Source organism: Magnolia sinica, chromosome 11, assembly GCF_029962835.1.
Source record: "Magnolia sinica isolate HGM2019 chromosome 11, MsV1, whole genome shotgun sequence".
Lineage (NCBI taxonomy): Eukaryota > Viridiplantae > Streptophyta > Magnoliopsida > Magnoliales > Magnoliaceae > Magnolia > Magnolia sinica.
Window position 1 is genome coordinate 78,307,504 of NC_080583.1, and position 21,774 is coordinate 78,329,277.

Sequence of the window (21,774 nt, forward strand, 5' to 3'; positions counted from 1 at the left end):
TATACGTTTCTTCCACGTGTACATCAATATTCCTTCACCATCCCACGCGCGCAGGCCTTCTTCACATTTCAAAGAAAACATTGCCTCCTCCCTACTTTTGCAAATTTCACATGCGTACCAGTGTATTTCCATGCATATGCAATTGCACGACCGAATATAAAATAGATGTACAAGATTTGAGCTTTTTATCATCAAATATAAATTTATTAGCTACTTTTTCCTTAAATATCCTGCAATTTTAACAAATAAGGTGGACCACAGCATACAAAACGGATGGACGAACAGAAAAGATTGTTAAACCGATACATATCTTTGTATATTGTGGCCCATTAGAGTAGAAAACTAAAGTGAATTTTAAGGAAGAATATCTGACTATTAAATCCAAACAATTGAAAGATCAGATCTCAAACATATATTCAATTTTTTCAGTTGTGAATGCGTGTGGATAGGAATGCTCCACACGCATACACGCATGTGGAATCAACGTACCTCCCAAAACCTATATAAATCCCGCCTTTTTGTGGTTTTTACTCTCCCACTCTCTCTCTCGCTCTCTCCAAAATTCAAAACCCCAAATAGAGAATTTCATGATCTGATAAAATCCAAATCCAAACGGAAATGGGTTGCTCCCCATCGAAATTCAGCACCCAAGAATCCATCTCCCTCTGCAAACACCGCCAGAATCTCATCAAACAATCCGCCAGGGCCCGCCGCCACCTCGCTGCAGCCTACTCCTCCTACACCACCTCCCTGAAGAATTCTGGCGCCGCCCTCATCGATTACTCCCACGGCGAGGATTCCCAGCATCGGGATCTCCACCCACAACCGCCTTCCACTGCAGCAGCGGCTTCCATCCCACCGTCCATCGACCCCCTCCCGCCACCGCCACCGCCACCACGCCCCCCCAAATTCTCTCCTTCCCATCTCCACCGGTCCTCCAGCATGCCCCACCTATCCGTACTGAAATCCGTTGCTAAAACCACCAATCCCATCCAAAAAACAAATGACCCAGATGAAGTTTTGGTGGGCCCCACTACTTCATCGTCATCGAAGCCGGCCCCACCTCCTCCAGAGCCTGAATCGAAAGGCAATATGCTGGATTATATCTTTAGGTACGATCACACGGATTGTTCAACCCTGATAGAGGTCGAAGAATCAGAGCCACACGATGAGGAGAAGGATGGAGAAGGAGAAGATTCCAATGGTCAAGATGAGAGCATTGATGAGTCGATGGAAGAGAATGTAATCAACGAGCCTTTGGAGAAGCAGAAGCAGGGCAGCAACAGGGGAAGCAGTCTTATACATCAGGATGCTGGTGCTATTTCAGCCGTTGATCAGGTGGGCCAGCCCATCGATGCTGCTCCTGTTAGTCTGTTCCAGATTGTAAATGAATTGGATGATCATTTTCTCAAGGCGTCTGAGAGTACCAGCGAAGTGTTGAAGATGCTTGAGGCGAATCGGATGCATTACCACTCGAATTTCACGAATAATCGAGGTGCGTTGATCGTAAATTCTGTGATTTGTCAGTATATCCACCGTTGGTTAATTAGCCACTGACCAAAAATCTATATTTTTAAACTATTCTTATGCTGCCATTTAGATGGTCAGGATCATCTGATCAGTATGATTTGTGGACCAAGAAAAATCATAGGTCGACCCATTCAATGAATGGTCCAGATGTTGTGTACGTATGTCTATTTCATGTATGTTAAGTTTCGTCCATCTGGGTCCGCTTGAGTAGCTATCGTGATGTATGAGAATTATCCACACCGTCCATGCATTTCCCGTGACATTTTGTGAATTAATACCAAAATTTAGGCAGATCCGAGACTCAAGTGGACCACACCACAGGAAGCAACGGTGATAATGATTCTCACCGTTGAAAATTTTTTAGGGCCCACCATGATGTTTATTTTCCATTCAACCTATTCATAAAGTTTCATAAACATGGATGAAGAGAAAACACAAATATCAGCTCCATCCAAAACTTCTGTGGCCCCCAAGATGTTTTCAACGGTAAGAGTGCAATCCCCATTGTGTAGCCGATCTCTGTCTTGGATCTGCCTCAGTTTTGGGCTTCTGTCCTAAAATGATAGGGAAAAATGGATGGACGGTGTGGATAATCACGGTGGCCACTCAAAGCTCCTGCCTGTTTCCAACTGGGGACTGCGGGGGTAGGACACAATCCGCGTTCGCTTAGAATGCAGGAAGGTGGGCCACACTCTCACCATTAATGGGAATTATATGATCCCTGATCCGAAAGATATGCATAGTACACTTGGATTTCAGTTCGTCCAAGTGGGGCCATGGTAATTCAATGGTCCACCATTGGTGGATTTGGGCATCACATGAGTGATACATCTTAGATAGATTTAATCCTAGCCTTTCAGTTTTGTGACCTGAAAAAAAGACGATCAAGCAGAGTAACACACAAATGGTTGACATTTAACTCATCATCATCACTATGTAAGCCTCATCCCAACTAATTGGGGTCAGCCACACGAATCATGTTATGTTATTCCACTCTATCTATCGTGGCCTTATCTTCAAAGTCAAGTGCCCACGGGAAAAAGCCCAATATTGGTAGCTGAGGCCTTACAATCTTGGAGATTTTTGGGCCATGAAAGTTGGATCATTGAATCATGGGCCCACTTGTATAAAGGGTCCAGATCGGGTTGTATATAGTTCCTTTTAATTGGAATTGTATATGGCCCACCTGATGAGTTGATCAACCATCTACAACGCTGGGCACTTTGCTTTGTAGCAATGTGCTAGTGTGTTCCTGGCCTGGGCAAAGGAAGATGGTTGAATGGGTAGCTGGTCATTAAATGGATGCATTATAATTGTACAGGACACATCGATCATGCCGCACAAGTTATCCGTGTAATCACATGGAGTCCGTCACGCATATCCAACGATGATGATGAAAGAAAGGACGGCAGTGATTCGGAAGAATATGGTGCTCATGCTACTACGTTGGAGAAGTTGCTAGAATGGGAAAAGAAGCTGTATGAGGAAGTGAAGGTATGTTTAATTGGTTTATATCCTATCATCTATTTTCCTAGTCAACAGTAGTTCTTAGGTTTATTTTATTTTTTCTTACTTCTCCAATTATATTTAAAATTTTTTATATATAAACCCTTGCCTTCTGGCCTATCTCCAAATTCACCCATATCAGCCATACATAATGTTAGTGTATTTTCACGTGGATGATCTAGATTGTCGTGGACCGTTGATCAATCATCTGGATCAATCAATGGGGTCCCAAGTGCCACGTCCCACAATTCGAATACAGAGTGTGCTCCCTAATACTCGATTTATGGCAAATGACTTATACCTAGAGTGTACTTGAAACAGCGAGTCGTTTGGTTTGTTGATTAGAGGCATAGTACCATCTGCAATATGGGTTCTCATTAACATCCACCATCCACACTTATCAACCAACAATCTTTACAAGTATTCACAAATGCCTGCACGTCTCTAATATTGGTAAAATGCTAGTTATTTCGTTAAGTCCACTTACTTGGACCTAATGAAACCATTTCTAAAACTGTCAACTCAATAATCAATAAAACGCTTTAAAACATTCACAACTCCAATTTGTAAGTAATAAATGACCTTCCAACCATAAATAATTTTTTTATTTTTTTATTTTTTTAAAAGAGAGATCTAAAACTAACTCCATTTCAACATGATATTAGTCCAGCGCCTTCAGCTCATCTTCTTCGAGATAGGGCCCACTACCCTTTGGATCATCTACTAGTTCAACTTCTTGTCCTGGAATTGAGCAACTATCTCATTTTCCATAAATTTGTATAACCTTTTCCATCAATATAATGTTAGGTGGTCAGGTATAGTGAGTGAATCCATTATCATTCATGCACGTCATAAATAAAATAGGAAATGTATGAATGTCATGGGATGCATGATACATGAATGCATCAAGTGGGTTGATCAATCCACTTGCTTGAGTTGGATTCCATAAACCCGCATCTCCTCTTCTAGGGTAGGCTTCCACATATTGTGGGCATTAAGGGATGGTCTCCTAAGTCACCTGTTACTGTAAATACATACAAGTCTTATAGGGAGAGCCCTCAGGAAAACAACACAGGTATGCTATGCATGGCATGAATGAATGGAAATATTCAATGCATCATATTAATAATTTATCACATATGACATAATGTTCCAGTAATAACATTTTAATATAGACAAATTCAGTAAAATAGTCATACAAGCAAATATGGTAAATACAACAATTAAATGAATACTTTAATCATAATGGAGATGAAACATGTTGGGATCACTCACCACTATTTTGGTGACGTAAATTTTGAGATGTACCCCCACTTTCAATCAATTCATAACTACCTAATTACATAACTCAATTAACTGATTGTTTACGTCTATCTATACTTATATGATCAGTTCACTTTTGGTTGATCAAATCCTAACTTAAGGCCGCTTGCACAAAGAATCCAACTGTCAGATTTGAATTCTCCTAGATCCCACCCATAACATATGTAAATACTTATCTTTCCATATGGGGTCCACTTGATTAACCAAAGTACTCTGACCATTCCAATGTCTCAAGATGATCAAAAGTTATAAGTACTTCACATGATATAATTAAAATATTATATTTTCAATTCAAATAGAAAGTTCCATCAAATTGTCAATTGATCGATCGATCGAAATCCACTTAATTAACCGAAATTAATTCAAATTTCCAACACAACTCTCTGGACGCTTTTTGCCCCATTCGATCGATTGAACTACCCTGTCGATCGATCAATCTTGATTTGAATTTTAGACTTTGGTTGCTGGATATTTTTGGGTTGCCTTTGATCGATCTGATGCCGTTGGACATAGTTCGGACGATTCGAATATAACAAAAATTTGAGTTTTCTTATTCCTCTTATTTTAAATGGTTCATTGATCATATGGGACAGACCTGAACCATCCATTGACTCGTATAATTCCACATTAGGGATAGGTCGATAGATTCTTTAGATCTAGACCATCCATGATCTCAACTTTTAGATCTAAGCACGTTATGTATGATTCCTTCCCTTCATCCTTATAGTCCATCAAACAATCAGATCCACCCACACTTCTTGGATATTGAGTTACATCTATCCCAAATTATGCATGAGTGGTGGGGATCAGATTCGATCCGTCTGATCACCATCCTAGAATCCAAGGTGTAAAACGATATCTACAGTTAGATTTGATCAATGAAATCCAACCTACGGTCAGATTGATCTAGAAATTAGGGGTCCCATTATTGTTTGGCCCTTAGGATCAAATGATCCATACAAATCAGAGTTAAGGCCCTTTGATAAGACCACATTGATTTCTACAAGAAATGATTGCAACCCAGATTTGGATTCCTAATAATCTCTTCCTGAGATATTTATATGGACCAATGTAATGGCCATGTGGTCGATCCACACCATCCACTGCATCGATCGGGCAAAAATAAACTGATAGCATAAAAAAATTTAAAGAAAATGTATTAATCGAAAAATGGTTATTATTACTATCACATGAATCGATCATCTGGCCTCCCCCGCAACCGAGATTACGACGACATGAGTCAATCCCTCTCTCTCTCTCTCTCAACTAAGAGTACCTTCTCTACCAACCAGCTAAGTGACTTGTTTTTGCTCTTATTTTAAAAATTAAATTTATAACTATTAATTATGACTTTGAGGTGCACTGAAATTTAGGGTTGTTACACCAAGTGTCACCCATTGATCGGGGGAATGTGTGTCTGCTTTTAATCGTGTGAATGTTCTAATTACATGGTTTAGATTGGTCTATACCATCGATTAGTAGAGTCAATCAATGCAAATCCCACGTGATACCTATTTATCAAGTTTTGAGATTATTATGTCTCGTGCCGTGTGATATTCACATCTCGTGTTGCTTCTAACACATGTTTATATTGAACTCTACATTCCCTAGGATTTGGTTGGGTCTTTCTTTTGGTATGGTCTATATATATAGGTGAGAACACAATTACAGTATTCTTCTAGAGCATTCTTTTGTGAGAGAGTTATCATACATTTAAAAAAAAAAAGAAAAAAAAGAAAAGAAGAAGAGAGATAAGCCTTGTATATATATATATTTCTTTTCTTTTAGTAAAGAAGAAACCTTCCCATTTCTGCCCATCAACATAGACATTGTCGAATCAGGGAAATCTTCATGCCTCTTATTTTTTGTTTCTTTTTTGGCTTTTAGGTTTTTTGTTTGACTTTTTTCTCCTGTGATTTTACTTTACCTGTGTCAATTATGTTCAAGTGTTTTTTAAGCATCACACACACACACGATTGAATTTTAGATTTAAAAACATATTAGAGGGGCAATTTTATTTTTCATTTACTTTAGTAGGGACCAAAGGCAAAAGAGTCATTTCCTTTTACTAAAGGTGAGCTTATTAATGAATGCTTAAAAGGTGGGGTGTATATGGGGGAGAAGGTCTCAAGTCCAACAAGTTTGACCACAGGTTATAGTCTACGCAATAGATAACTTCTAACCTATTCAATAGATCAACCCCACCATGAGAGATATTTTATGCAAAAATCAGCCCCATCCACTGACCAAGTGGACCACACTTGTATTTTGCTATTTTGCTATTTATCAATGGCTATACACCGTTTTCTATGGTGTGCCTCACTCAATGATTAGAACCGGCAATTTTTGCACTAGGTGATCGTCATAGTGGGGCCAATCAATGAGGATGATTGGATGTCACAAGCTCTTAATACGTTGGAAGTATATCATATATATATATATATAGAGAGAGAGAGAGAGAGAGAGAGAGAGAGAGATATGCTCACAGGGCTAGTTAGGCCCTCGAAATTGGTACAACTAACAGTCCATTAAATGACAAAAAAATCATTTTTCTATATGCACATGTAATGCACCACATGTGAAGATCCATGACATTGGGTCTTATATGAGTATGATGACAGTTACATGTCATCGATCTAACCTGTTCATTAAATAGGGCTCACCAATAAAATTTTTATGTATTAAAAATTAGTAAATGCTCATCATCATTGGAACCACATACAGTAAGTTGAATTTATATTGTTGGAATGAATTTCTAACAACTCAATTTCACGTAAATGAATATTATACTATTAATCACTAAAAAAATTCCTTAATATGCTTATATGAGACCCAATCTAATGAACGAACTAGATTTTTTAGACATGTGGTGGATGACTCCAGTATATCACACACGTACAACTTCTTTAATCATCCTACTTTCTTTAGAAACAAGCATTCTCCTTCTCTCTCACCTCATTTAATGCACTCCTCTCTTCCTTTAAATCAAGTCTATATGTATCCGGGTAGCCCAACGATTGTATTATATTGATAGAGTTTCTTTTGCACAAAATTCAAGCGCTAGAAAACTAAGTCGGCCTACCATCATGTTTATGAAATATCCACTCCGTCTATCCTTTTTGCCAACTAATTCTAATGCATAAGACCAAAAATAAGGTGGACCTAAAACTCATGTGTGCCATACAAGAGGAAAACAGTCATGAAAGAAACTGCTACCGTTGAAACCTTTCTGGATTCAATTTAATGTTTATATGCTATCCATACCACTTATAAGGTCCTTCCCATTACCATAAACTTAAAGAAAAATATCTTAGCCTCATACAGATATCAAGCAGACTACACCACAGGAAAACAATAGTGTTTGAATACACACCATTAAAATCCTCCTATCGCCCACTGTCTAATTTATTTGACATCCAATCTGTCGATTAGGTCATGCAGACCTAGATGAGGGGAAAAAACAAATATAAGCTTGATCCAAGACTTTTATGGCCAAGTTTTTAATGGTGGACGTTCAATCAACACTGTTTCCTGTGATGTGGTCCACTAGAAAATGGGATATACTCTTTTTTGGTATCATACTATAAAATGATCTAGAAAAATAGATGAATAGCATGGATGAAACAAATACATCATGGTGAGGCCCACAGAGCACCGACCACTGGCCATTGGCCAGTTGCAGGGTTACTAGCCAATCCGCTCTCCATCTTTACAGCGCTGGAACTTCCAACCGCGCATGGACTGAAGTAGGTGCAACCCTGTCCAAGCACAACAGGGTGCATCCCTGACTGTGGGGTTCAACAGGGTGCATCCCTGACTGTGGGGTTCACGTTGATGTATGTATTATATATCCATGCAATCCAATCATATTTTCATTTCATTTTAAAACACTATTCAAAAAATGAAATAGATATAAATCTCAGGTGGACCACACCATAGGAAACAATGGTGATTGGCCATAAGAAGCATTTTGTGAACCACAAAAGTTTTGTATCAAGAAAAAATATTTTTTTATTTTTTATTTTTTCACTTTCCCATAATCTAGGTTTTGTAACTTTATCAACAAGTCAAGTGGAAAATAAACATTAAAGTGGACCTTAGGAAGTTTTTAATGATAAATGTTCAATATCAAATATTTCCTATCCTGTGGTCGTCCTGAGAATTTTATCGTTTCACTTTTTGGAATCTTGATGTAACGTAACCTGAAGCTATGGACTAATGGCATGGACATACAATACATATACTAAGGTGACTCCACGGTGAAGGATGCACCATTTTGCGTGAGGACCATGCTACACCTATTTCCGTTGGTGTTTTTTTTTTTTTTTTCCTGGGCAAATGCCCCTTTTCTCGGAATGAACAGCAGGGAGGGGCCCTTTTCTCGGAGCCAACAGCGGGAGAGGGAGGCTAACATTAATTTTTTATAAGGCCCACCGTGTGATGTATATTTAAGATCCCCTCCCACCATCAGATTTATAATCTCATTCTAGTTAAAGACTCAAAATATCAAGCCGATATTTTATTCAAGTAGGCCATACAAATAGAACAGTTGATGCAAAGACATCCACCCTTGATTTTTATAGAGCCCACATTTATCGTTACGTGAAATCCACTCCAGCCGTTAGAGGCCACAACAAAAGCCATGTGTGGTACCAAAATATCAGGCTTACATGTGATTCAAATAGGCCCCATCAAAGGAATCATTTTGAAGGGTGAGCTTATTTCTTTTTTTTAAACACTATTTTCAATTATGTGGTCCACTTGAATCATGGATAGAACTGAATTTTGCACCTGAGGTCTAATACGAGGGGGCACACATAATTATCAGAGAAAATTTCATGTTAACACCATGGTAGGTCCCATGACTTTTGATCCTTTTCTAAATTGAGAAACAACCGTCTCTCTTTCTAAGCATTAATTAGCATTAATTAAATAAATTAGTTGGACGGTCCAACTAGTTGTGTGTCCGCATTACTTATATAAGGGGATAAGCCAAAAGATAGAGGTTTATATATCAGGAGACCTTTAGTTTACATCAATCGGAGTAATGCGAAGCCAATGTACGATTAATATTTATTTCGAGCGAAATAAAAGCGAGATTGTTGGTTGCTATTTTCGACACTGGGTGCGCAGGCGTGCCGAAATTGAAATTGTGGCTTCAATTCAAACTGAACAACAATGACCCTGAGCCCCAAGATATGCCGACACATGGTTTATGATTGAGATTTGAGAAGATTGGTCGCCTATTCAGCCACTCCCTTAACGTATAAAACCGGATCAGGCAATATTCATATGGTGAGATTTGTCCTCTGACAATGGGTTACTCGTTTGTGTTTCGTACGAAAGGACTTTTCAATATAGAAATGGGAGTGAGGAAGTGATTCTTACACTTAATCACGAAAAATAGCTGCAAAACACGTTTTCAATTGAGAAACTAAATCCAATGCGCAGGTGTAGACTCAAATTACAGCTAAAGTTTACCAACTACTTGATTAATGCTATGAATTACACTATGGAATGTAAACAACAGGCTGAAAAGTTGAGAAAAGTAGAGATTACACTATGGAATATAACTTAACATAGAAAGTAAAATATTACATTACATAATGTAAATATATTGGTAAAATGGAAGGTAATTGAAAAATAAATTCGGTTTGTTTGGGTTGCTAGGAGACACCTTTCCTTGCTGCCTTGCCTTGCTATTTATATCTTTGATCTAGCTATCTAGACCTTCTCACGTTCCAATGGTTACTATAATTGCTCTCCACTACTTGAACTCTTTTGCTTCTCCTCTTGCCACCAGTCCTATAACCATTCGTGCATGACTGCTTCCTCATTGGCCGCTTAAGCAATACACAGCATCAATTGATACACTCCAACTACACTTATTGAGAAATCTTTCTCGTACATATCTGCATATCCTCAAGTATATATCTACATATCCTCAAATATATATACCATGCATATTCTTAAAATATTCTAGACAACCTTAATATTGCCTATAACTTAATTCTTAAAATATCTAGTTAAGTCAAGTAGAGACTTGTTTGAACCTTTGAGTTGACTCGACCTGGCTAGATATCAAATTGCGTTTTAAAACTATGCGTTTGATGAGTAAGCTCATTGACTCAATTGAGTCTTATCAACTGGGACTGAATCATACACTATAATGAACTTCCTAGTGACTCTGCTCAGAATTTCATCAGCAGAAGCTGACATAGAGTTTAAGGACTGGTTCACTGGTTATATACTTTTGCTTTCCTTTGATTTGTGAACTCATTGACTTAACTGATGAGTCTTACTAATTCCATATGAGTCACACTCAGCAACGAGTTTTGCAGTGACTTAGCTGAAAATCTCATCTAATGGAGTTGACACATAGTTTGAAGCGAGTCATCGAGTTTTACCAGGGCTTCGTCATTTTGGATGTGGCCTTAGCAACACAAATGTACAAATTTCAAGTCATTTGATGAGGCTCTTTGTATTTTGAGTTCATATGATAGGTTGGGAAGGAGATATATATATATATATATATATATATATATATATATATAGAGAGAGAGAGAGAGAGAGAGAGAGAGAGAGAGAGAGATCGTAGAGACTAGATGAGAGTGGCATGCTCTCCGACGCACCTATGCGCGCGGATCCGTTGCCACGATGTGTTCGATGCATGTTGAATCGGAATTCGGTCCATAACATGCGAATCCATGCAACTAGGTGAATTTCTTATCCCGATCTAAGATTCTGTGGGCCATAGTAAAGAGAAATCGATGTAGCGTGGTGGTAAGTAATCGGGAAGGTCGAAAATGCCCGTGTGGGACGAAGTGATCCGGACCATCGTCCCTTAGACTCCAGTGGCGTATCGCAGCAATCCGAATCAGCTATGTCGACGTTGAACACTATGATTTTGGGGTAGTAACGGAGCATGCCACTCTTAGCGGGTTGCGCTTCCCGGAATTGCCAAAAGCCCTCTAAGGTTGACGGTCGTTTCCTGTTTAAATTTCGTTTTTACTATAAATAGTAAGTTTTACTTTGATCATAACTCTTCATCCGTTGGGCTTTGGAGTTGCGCCAACGTGAAAAGAGCTTAGAATGAATTAGGGAACGGTTTGGTGAAGCCAATAGACACTTACTCATGTTTGGCGAAAACTTCAACTAGTAAGACATCACGAGCCTATAAACTAGTAAGTTTACTATTTTATAGTAAGTCGCGATTTTAGAGAGTTTGAGTTGTAGTTTGATTATGATTTCTTTCCCATTGCTTGATACCCTTATTTAGAGGGTTGTAAACTCGTTTTTAATCATTCATCAATCAATTTCGAATTTATTAGAATTTATTTCTATTTTTTTGGCCTTTTGTTAATAGGTGGACGGTCGTCCTCTTACGATAGGTCCCCTCTCTTATTTCTGTTAGGGAAGGGGCCCAAAAATTCCTTTGTGCTGCGCTCAGTAAAGGTTATCATCTTCAGGAATGAAAAATATTTTTTTTTGAATATATATATATATATATATATATATATATATTTTGTGCCATATACAAAAGTCACTGTAATCATTATTATTCAATAAAATTTCTTTAAAAAAGGAAAAAAGAAAAAGAAGAACGCTTAGGTCGACAAACAACACATGTGGGGGCCATGTTCTGGTGATAGAGATGATTCATGTGGTCTACCTCATGGTTGATTGGAGATAGCCCCATGACTCCCCCTCTTTTATGACCCTACGATCATGACAAAGTTGAAGCTATCAGATTCTTCGAGGAGCTTTTTAAAGTTGAGCCAATCATTGCCGATTATGATTTTCTCCAAGTGATTCCTTAGTCCATAAATCAGTTTGACAATGACATGTTGCTGGCTCCTCCATCGTTGGAGGAGATCAAAGCAACTGTATTTTCTTTGCCTAAAGACGGGGCTGCCGGCCTTGATGGTTTCTTGGTAGCTTTCTACGCGAGTTGCTTGGATATTGTTGGCGCTGATATCCTTAAAGTTGCGACATATTTTTTAGCGGAGACTCGTCTCCCCAGAGCGTTCTCTTCTAATCTTATATGTCTTATCCCCAAATCTCAGTCAGCTGCTTCCTTCTCTGATTTCCAACCAATTAGTCTGTGTAATGTTGTTTACAAAATCTTTGCCAAACTCCTTGTTAACTGGTTGAGTTCTTTGCTACCTAAGCTAATATCGCAGGAACAAGGTGCTTTTGTTCGGGGAAGATCTATAGCCGAACACATTGTGCTCGCCCAAGAGGTCATTAGAGACATCAACAGAAAAGTTAGGGGAGGAAATCTCATCCTAAAACTCGACCTCGAAAAAGCTTACGACAGGGTTAGTTGGGATTATCTTAAAAAAGTTCTTCACAAATTTGGTTTTAGTCATCGGTGGGTTCAGCTCATGGAATGGTGTTGGGGGAACAATTAGTTCTCCGTCTTGATCAATGGTGAACCGACGAGATTCTTCAAGTCTTTTCGGGGTTTGAGACAAGGGGACCCTCTCTCCCCGGTGCTGTTTCTCATCACGATGGAGTCCTTCTCTGCAAATCTAAACCTCATGCTGGCGAGTGGAGGATACCAGCCTTTTACGATGCGTCGGGACTGCCCTGTGCCCTCTCATTTACTCTACGCAGACGATATTCTGCTTTTCACAAACGGCAAGAAGGAGAATCTCTGTCACGTCAATCAGTTTCTGTCCTTATTTCAGGCAGCTACAGGTAAAAAAATCAGCAACCGTAAGAGTATTTTCCTTTGTGCTGATTCGCTATCTCCAACTAAAATCAGGTCCACGAAGCGAACTCTTAGATTCGGAAAAGCTAGCGATGCCATCACCTATTTGGGAGCCCCTCTTTGCAAAGGTAGAATTAAAAGTTCGGCTTTTCAGTTCTTGTTGGACAAAGTGGGCAGTTGGATCTTCGGATGGGCCAGTAGATTGATATCGCAAGCAGGAAGAATTACGTTGATTCGTCATGTTCTAGGAAGCCTCCCTATCCATATCATGTCAGCAATGCACATCCCGTGCCAGATAATCGAAAAATTTGAAAAAAACTTTTCTAATTTCTTTTGGGGTTGGGTTGAGGGGAAGAGGAAACTTCACTGGCTGTCGTGGAGTAAGATTACGAGGCCCATTGATGAAGGTGGGCTGGGGATTCGAAGTTTGAACGAGGCCATGAATGCTCACCGGCTGAAGTTGGGTTGGGTAGTCAAATATGGTGCGCTATCAAGTCCTTGGGGGAAGCTCATGCGTTTCAATCATCACAGGGATCTCCTTCCCATCACCTCTTAGCCTCCTTCCCCAAACCCCTCTCCATTGTGGAATAGAGTCAGGGATTTCATTCCAATCTTGATGGAGACTGTTCAAAGGGGAGTAGGCCGTGGAGAGATGAATTTTTGGTCTGAAAACTGGATGGGTAGGGGTCCCCTTCATCGCTTGGTAACCACCCCGATCCCTCCTGAGCTAAGAGATCTTCAAGTGAAAGATGTTCTTGGGTATTTAGGCCCCCTTCCTCCCTCCCGAGTGTTTACCTTCCTTCCTCAACAGCTGATAGACGAAATTTTCAATGGCGGTTTCTCAATAGCTGACGAAATTTCAGATTGTGTATGGCCTTTAGAACCGTCTGGCAGATTCTCCCTGCGGTCTGCTTGGAGTCTGCTACGTACCTCTTCCTCTCCTCCTCTTTGGGCTAGCTGGCTTTGGCACGCTTCTTTTCCTCCAAAATTCTCCATTTTCTTATGGAGAGTTCTTCAGAATGCAAACCCCGTCGACAGTCGTGTTCAAACTAAAGGCGTTGCCTTAGCCTCTAGGTGCCGCTGCTGCCTTGAAGATGATTATGCCATACCGCAATTGGAATCTATAGAGCATCTTTTTCTCTTTGGGTGCCATGCTTCAGCCCTCTGGTCGACGTTCGGTATGTTATGTGGCATCTCTCCCTTGGTCCAATCCTCTATTGCCAGTAAGTTGGCACATTGGAGAAATGCCGCAGCTCCCGGAGCAGCTCTAAAATCAGTCAGGTTCGTCCTGCCGATCCTCATCCTTTGGGAGCTCTGGCATTCAAGAAATGGTGCTGTGTTTGACAACTCCCCCATGAATATTAGGGGATCGGTAGCCCGTGTCAGATGGTGGGCTAACTTGATTATCGATGCAAAGCTTATGGGCGATCTGGATTGGCCTCGAAGGCGTATTCCTATTCAGTCGGCCATCCCTTTGAAGCGCCCCTCCTCGGTCCTGGTGAAATGGAGACAGCCAACCCCTGGTTGGGTTAAGTTAAACGTTGATGGCTCAGCGTTAGGGAATCCTGGTCTCTCAGGTGGGGGCGGAATCTGCAGAAATGATACTGGGGCCTTTTTATTTACCTTCTACGTGGCCTATGGGTTGGGTTCCAACAATTTGGCGGAGCTTCGAGCTATTCATAATGGGATGATGTTCTGTTTAGAGAAAGGCATGGATAGGATTATTGTCGAATCAGACTCTCACTTAGTGATTGATAGCCTCTCATCTCAGTCAAACTGTCCTTGGAAATGGAAACCGTGAATTGCTAGAATTAATCGTTTATGTCGTCTGGGACTCTTCTCTTTCACTTACACTTTCAGAGAAGGTAACGGACCTGCGGATGCCATGGCTTGTCAAGGTAGCACCCTCCAGCAATCTGTGATCCTCCTCAATCCGAGATCCCTTCCTGCTCAAGTCCGCGGTATGATCGTCTTAGACAGGGTTGGGCTAGGAACGATCAGATCTTGTAATTAGTTTTTCTCCCCTTTTTTGGCCTTTTGTTAATAGGTGGACGGTCGTCCTCTTACGATAGGTCCCCTCTCTTATTTCTGTTAGGGAAGGGGCCCAAAAATTCCTTTGTGCTGCGCTCAGTAAAGGTTATCATCTTCAGGAATGAAAAATATTTTTTTTTGAATATATATATATATATATATATATATATATATATATATATTTTGGGCCCTATACAAAAGTCCCTGTAATCCTTCTTCTTCAATAAAATTTCTTTAAAAAAGGAAAAAAGAAAAAGAAGAACGCTTAGGTCGACAAACAACACATGTGGGGGCCATGTTCTGGTGATAGAGATGATTCATGTGGTCTACCTCATGGTTGATTGGAGATAGCCCCATGACTCCCCCTCTTTTATGACCCTACGATCATGACAATTTAAGTATGTACCACTCACTGTAATTGCGATCATCCATGATGATCGATGGTTTATTTTACCTAAAGGTGGGCCCCACTTGTATCACGGTTGTAACACAATCTGTCATGGAGGTGGGCAGGCAAGCGAGATTATGAAAGCGGAGTATCAGAGAAAGCTCGCTTTGCTGAATAAGCAGAAGAAGCAAGGCTCGAATGCCGGCGCACTTGAAAAAGCTAGAGCAGCTGCTAGTCATTTGCATGCAAGGTACGTGATCGCGGTGCAGTCCATGGATGCCACTCTATCAGAAATACAACGGTTACGCGATGATCGGTTGTATCCGATGCTGTTAGCCCTCCTTCATGGGTAAGTTCCAAACTGTTTCTTCTTCTTCTTCTTCATAGTGGCCCACCATGATGTCTAGCCGTCCATTATTTTCACTAGCTCATTTTATGGCATGAGCCCAAATGACATATCCAAAGTGAGCCACAACACAACAGCGGGATAAGAGACATCCAACCATTGAAACCTTCTGGGGTCCACGATAATGTCTATAAAAGATCCGATGCAGCAAAAGTGGTACACAGCTCCTATGTGGGTGGTGCACTGACCTTCGTGCCCACATCCATGTATGCATTGTATATCTATGCCGATTATCTGTTTTGCCAACTTATTTTATGGTATCCAGCTGATAAAAATCTCAAGTGGACCACGCCACATGAAACAATTGTCATGTTTGTGGTGTGGCCCACCTGATATTTTTATCTGCTTCATTTTTTAGGCTCATGCCATAAAATGAGTTGCTAAAACGAATGGACGGCGTAGTTATACAAGGCAAAGATTAAGTTGGGCCCGATGGTGAGGGTACTGCTCAGGTCATAACCACACCATAGTCGGTGCTACCCTTACTGTGGGGCCCACCTCGATGATGTGTTTTATATCCACGTCGTCCATCCGTTTTTCCAGCTCATTATAGAATGTGATCCAAAATGTCAGGTGGACCACATCGTAGGAAACAGTGGTGATTGAGTTGCTCACCATTAAAAATTCCAAATGGCCCGTAGTAAGGTTCTCGTAATGTTTATTTTCCATCCAACCCGTTGATAACGTCAATAAGACCTGGATGATGAAAATTACGAAGATCAGATTGATCGAAAACTTTTGTAGCCCAAAATAAAATTTTAACAGTCTTTTATCAGTATTGTTTCTGGTGGTGTTGCCCACGTGGGAGGGGTCGCTCAGCATAGAAACTGCTAGGTGGAATGCCGGTAAGGATTGAGAGACAGAGAAACTCAAGACTGACAAAATTTTAGGTGGGCCACAACAAGTGAATATACAAGTTGTAGGTACGATCGCACATTTCTCCCTGTGGTGTGTGCCACTGGAGTTTTCGATAGGGATCATTTTTGAGATATATGGAGTCCATGAGGAATGTCACCAGATGCACGGTTGGGATTCTACATAAACATCACAGGTGGGCCCCACGCCGCTCAAACCCTTATCATCATTCCCCTCTTTTCAATGTGCATGGCCCACCGATAACTGAAAATTAATGACCCTGATCTTCGGGTTATTGCACATAGAATGCAAGGCACGCCTGATGACCGCCCGAATTTGGGAAACACGCGCCGACACGGATGCGGATTAGCTACTGAACTCGGCACTAGCGAGTCTGGCTTCTGAAGTGACGTCACAACGTTCTGTGGGCCCTACCATGATGTATTTGTTGTATCCACACCGTCCATACATTTGGAGAGATCATGTTAACCAAAGAATGAGGCAGATCCAAAGCTCAAGTGGATCCCACCACAGAAAACAGTGGGGATTGAACGCCTACCATTAAAAACTTCTTTGGGCCATAGAAGTTTTCGAAAAGATGATATTTGTGTTTTCCCTTATTCCATATCTTTGTTAACTAATAAACAGGTTAGATCTCAAATAAACATCATGGTGGGCCTGGGAAGGTTTCAACGGTGGGCGTCACTGTTTCCACTGTTTTATGTGGTGGCGTCCACTTGAACTTTGGATCTTCCTCATTCTCCGGATCATAACCTAAAATGATCTCTCCAAATGGATGGATGGTGTAGATACAACACATACATCATAGTGGGGCCCACAGAATTTGGTGACGTCACTTCGGCAGCGATGCTAGTAGCTAATCCGCGTCCCGCCGATACACGTGTGACTATACGGTGCTCACCGTGTGGTTTTTGAGAAATCCACCCCGTCCATAAGTTTTTTCAGATTATTTTAGGACTTCTGACCAAAATTGAACAGAATCCAATACTTGAGTGGGTCGCACCAAAGGAAAAAGATGTGTAGGGAAATTCCTACCGTTAAAACCTCCCTGGCCTCGACAGTGATATTTACATGCCATCCATACCGTTTATAATTTCATTCCTACTGGGATGAACTGAAAAAAAAAATATTAGCTCGATTAAAAACTTCTGTGGCCCCACGAATATTTCAATTGTGGACGTTCAATCCTCACGTTTTCGGCCCACTTGAGTATTGTATCTCGCTCATTTTTTTATTTAATATAAACTAAAATGAGCTCACAAAACGGATGAATTGGGTGGATTTCTCACAAACATCACAGTGGGCCCCACCTATGTTCCGAGCGCAGGAACTTCCTGCAAAAGGCATTCGCAGGAAATCCACGTCTGTGGTGTGGCTGCAACTCCATTATCCTATGGTTTTTCTCTCCCAGGATGGCTAGAATGTGGGAAATCATGCACGCACATCATGCGGCCCAGCTACGGATCGTAACGGTCCTCAGATCACTTAAAACATCCAACGATCCGAATGGAACGAGAGATCATCATCACGACCGGACACGCCAGCTATGCAGGGTAATCAACGAGTGGAACTTGCATTTCCAAAACCTAATGGCCCACCAGAAGGAGTACGTTGACGCTCTCAAAGGATGGTCGAAATCAAACCTCATCCACGTGCCGAAGGAAGATGCACCGTCTCCTCCAATCTACATCCTTTTATGTACATGGCATGAACAGCTCGAGAAACTGCCAATCGAGCTTGCGAAGACAGCGATATCGAGCTTCGGCGCTGTTGTAGATACCATCATGGTGCAACAAGAGGAAGAGATGAAACAGAAGGAGAAATGCGAGGAGACGGAGAAGGAGTTCAAGCGGAAGAGCCGGGCATTCGAGGAGTGGTATATAAAGTACATGGAACGGATGGCTATGATATCAGAAGGGGTTGATCGGGACGTTGCTGGAGGTGGGACCGGAGATGATGATCAAGTTATAGTGAGGTGGGCCGTTGTGGAGGCTCTGAAGAAGAGGCTGGAAGACGATGAGGAGAGATACTGGAAGCTTTGTAAGCAGGTGAGAGAGAAGTCGATGAGTAGCTTGAAAATACACTTGCCGGAGCTGTTTCGTGCCATGTCGGATTTCTCCCTTGCATCATCGGAGATGTACAAGAAGCTGCAGGCTATCTCGGGAGACTAAGAGCAAGCCCATGGGAGCCCATTTGAGGGTGGGTGATGGGCTTGTTAAAGAAGGGGTTGTGTTTGTATGTAGAGAGATTATATACGGTAGTTATTTATGCCGTACAAATGTGAGATAAACAAACTGTCAATCTACGTGGGACCTAGCTTGGATGGGTCAATATACCGCAATAATCACAAAATCCAAGTCATTGATTGGTTGAGTTCTGAGGACTACTGTACAATTTGCTAGTTTGAAAGAGTGTAACCGACGGTGCGCATTCAATGGATAAAAGTCCACATTGCGTGGCAAGTCAATTGATGACTGATCAGCAGGCTTTGTATTTTATGAGTCAAAAACGGTGGGGTCCAGTGTATGAACTGCCCTGATCTTATACATTTGGGCCACATGTGCGTAGATTGTGTACTGGATCTGATATAGACCATTTTGTTTAGCCCTTGTATGCTTCTTCTTTTTTTTTTTTTTTTTAAAAAAAAAAGGAGATTTATATATACCAGGAGAAGGGCCGAGAACGGTGACAGGGAAACATTCGGGGTGTGCCAATAACTCAAAAGGAATGACCCCCCTATCATATGGACGAGGAGATGAAAGAAGGAAAGGATCGGGACTGGTTTATGCAACCTGCAGCTTACCTAGGCCTACTTTTTCAAGGAATAGGAGCCCTCTGATGGGGGCTGGAAGGCAATCCTGGGAGTGAAATATGGCGTTAACCTGGGTCTCACTTTCAAGTCTGGCCAAGCCATCAGTGACCGAGTTCGCCTCTCTTGGCGTGTGGGTAACACGAACTACAAGAACACAGGAGATGAGATTGATTCTCACCTTCCAGTACCAGATAGACCATCGAGAGTTTAAGGGATTGGGCAGAGTCCTCACCAAGCCCTTATATGCTTATGTACGTAACAGTGATATTCACATGCATGCACTATCCTATTGATAGAAAGGGTATGCGCATAATGCAAACAAAACCGTCCATAGCGGGACAAACAGTAGATTGACTATTACCCATCCCAGTGGATTTAGGGCTAGGCTTAAGTTGGCCCTAGCTCAGCCCTGGTTGCCTGTGTCCTGGTCCTAATTGAATAAAGAAGGCCTTCAAACAGGTCCTGACCCTATAAGGTAGGTCAGGGCTGAGCATCACCTATATATGGAAAAGAGTGGAATGAAGAACGGCAACAGTTCAATCTGAGATATTTTTCTTTTTCTTGGGTATCACCAACATCATCATATGAATGGCTTTGATTATTGAAACTTGACCCTAAATCCAAGATTGCCTTGCGAGAAAGGTGCTAATGTCCCGGAAATGGTAGCAAGCATCTTTAAACACTATGTTATTCGTTACAGCTGTGGCCCACTTGATGTAGAGCGGGTCTTGGACACTTTTGTGTCTAAGCTGGACCAAAGAAAGTTCGTTTCGAGGCAGAAGTGAAGATTGTCAAAACCCTGAAATTGGCATATCCGGCAAACCGGAATGAGTTATTGAACATACCATATATGATTTTATACCATATATGATTTTGGGGTAGAGAAGCTACTTTAGCCAACCAGCCCTACTATACTGTGTTGCCTATGCTAAATTTGCGATATTTCATTGGATCGATGGTTAGAAACCTTTTTTAATTTCATACTTACTATTTATGGTAAGTTTTAGTTGGATCATAACTCTTGATCATTTGAGCTTTAGGAGTTGTGCCCAACATCATGAAAATGGCTTAGAAATTTTAGGAGGATAATGTGGTTAGGCCAAAAGGGACACTATTTTTGCCTCAAAAACCATGAAGTCTATTAGAAATCATGACTGTCGACAAATAATAAGTTTAATATTTATAGTAAGTCATGTTTTTAAGGAGTTTGAGTTAGAGTTTGATTCAAAACTTCTTCTTATGTTTGAGATTACTATTTAAAGGGTTGTAATTTTGTTTTTATATTTATTTTGGAATTTATTAGAATTTTAAATTTTTTTTTATTTATTTTCCCTCTTGGATTCGAAGAATCTTTGTAAGGAGTCCAGAGAAGCTTATGAAGGAGTAGTTATCCATGCGAAGACGGTGATTGAGCTTATCACATCCATCCCTATGTCACCACTCGACGATTGGACCATGTCAACAAGTTGTATGTGTTGTATCCACACCTACAAAAAAAAAAAACTGTATGTGCTGTATCCACACCATCCACCCATTTAGAGAGTTCATTTTAGAACATGTGCCAAAGACTGAGGCAGATCCAAAGCTCAAGTGGACCCACCACAGAAATTAGTGAGGACAGTGACGCCCACCATTGAAACCTTCGTGGCCTACCATGTTGTTTATTTGAGATCCAACTTGTTCACAAGTTGACATAGATAAGGAAGAAGGGAAAACACAAATGCCAGCTTGATCCAAAACTTCCGTCTCCCGAGAAGTTTTTAATGTTAGGCATTTAATCCCCACTGTTTTATGCAATGAAGTCCACTTGAGTTTGGATCTGCCTCATTCTTTGTGTCATGCCCTATGTCTCCAAATGGATAGACGCCGTCGATACAACATATACATGATGGAGGGGCCTATAGAACTTGGTGACGTCACTTCAGTATCCAATTCAAGTAGCTAATTCAGTACTGACTATGAAAGCGGATTGGGTGGTGGATGTTGGGCGCACCATGCTGCATGTGATTTACATCCACACAGTCCATCCGTTTTGCCAGATCATTCTAAGGCAGGATCGAAGTGGAGAGCGACTTGGCGGCGATGGTGGCAATAATCACTTCAAAGGGACAAGTGTGGTGGATCGTCTATTACTAGAAAAGACGATTTAATCAAATTACGAACTCCATTATAGGCTCAATTGCTGA

The 21,774-nt window shown here is 41.0% G+C and overlaps 1 protein-coding gene across 1 annotated transcript; it reads left to right on the forward strand.

Annotated features, from left to right (window-relative positions):
- Positions 1 to 562: 562 nt before the first annotated feature.
- Positions 563 to 19,243, forward strand: LOC131219436 (nitrate regulatory gene2 protein-like). The gene is made up of 4 exons (XM_058214569.1): positions 563 to 1,495; positions 2,852 to 3,024; positions 15,620 to 15,843; positions 18,188 to 19,243. The coding sequence occupies exons 1-4, from the start codon at positions 619 to 621 to the stop codon at positions 18,945 to 18,947; spliced, it is 2,034 nt and encodes a 677-aa protein (XP_058070552.1). The 5' UTR covers positions 563 to 618; the 3' UTR covers positions 18,948 to 19,243.
- Positions 19,244 to 21,774: the final 2,531 nt, after the last annotated feature.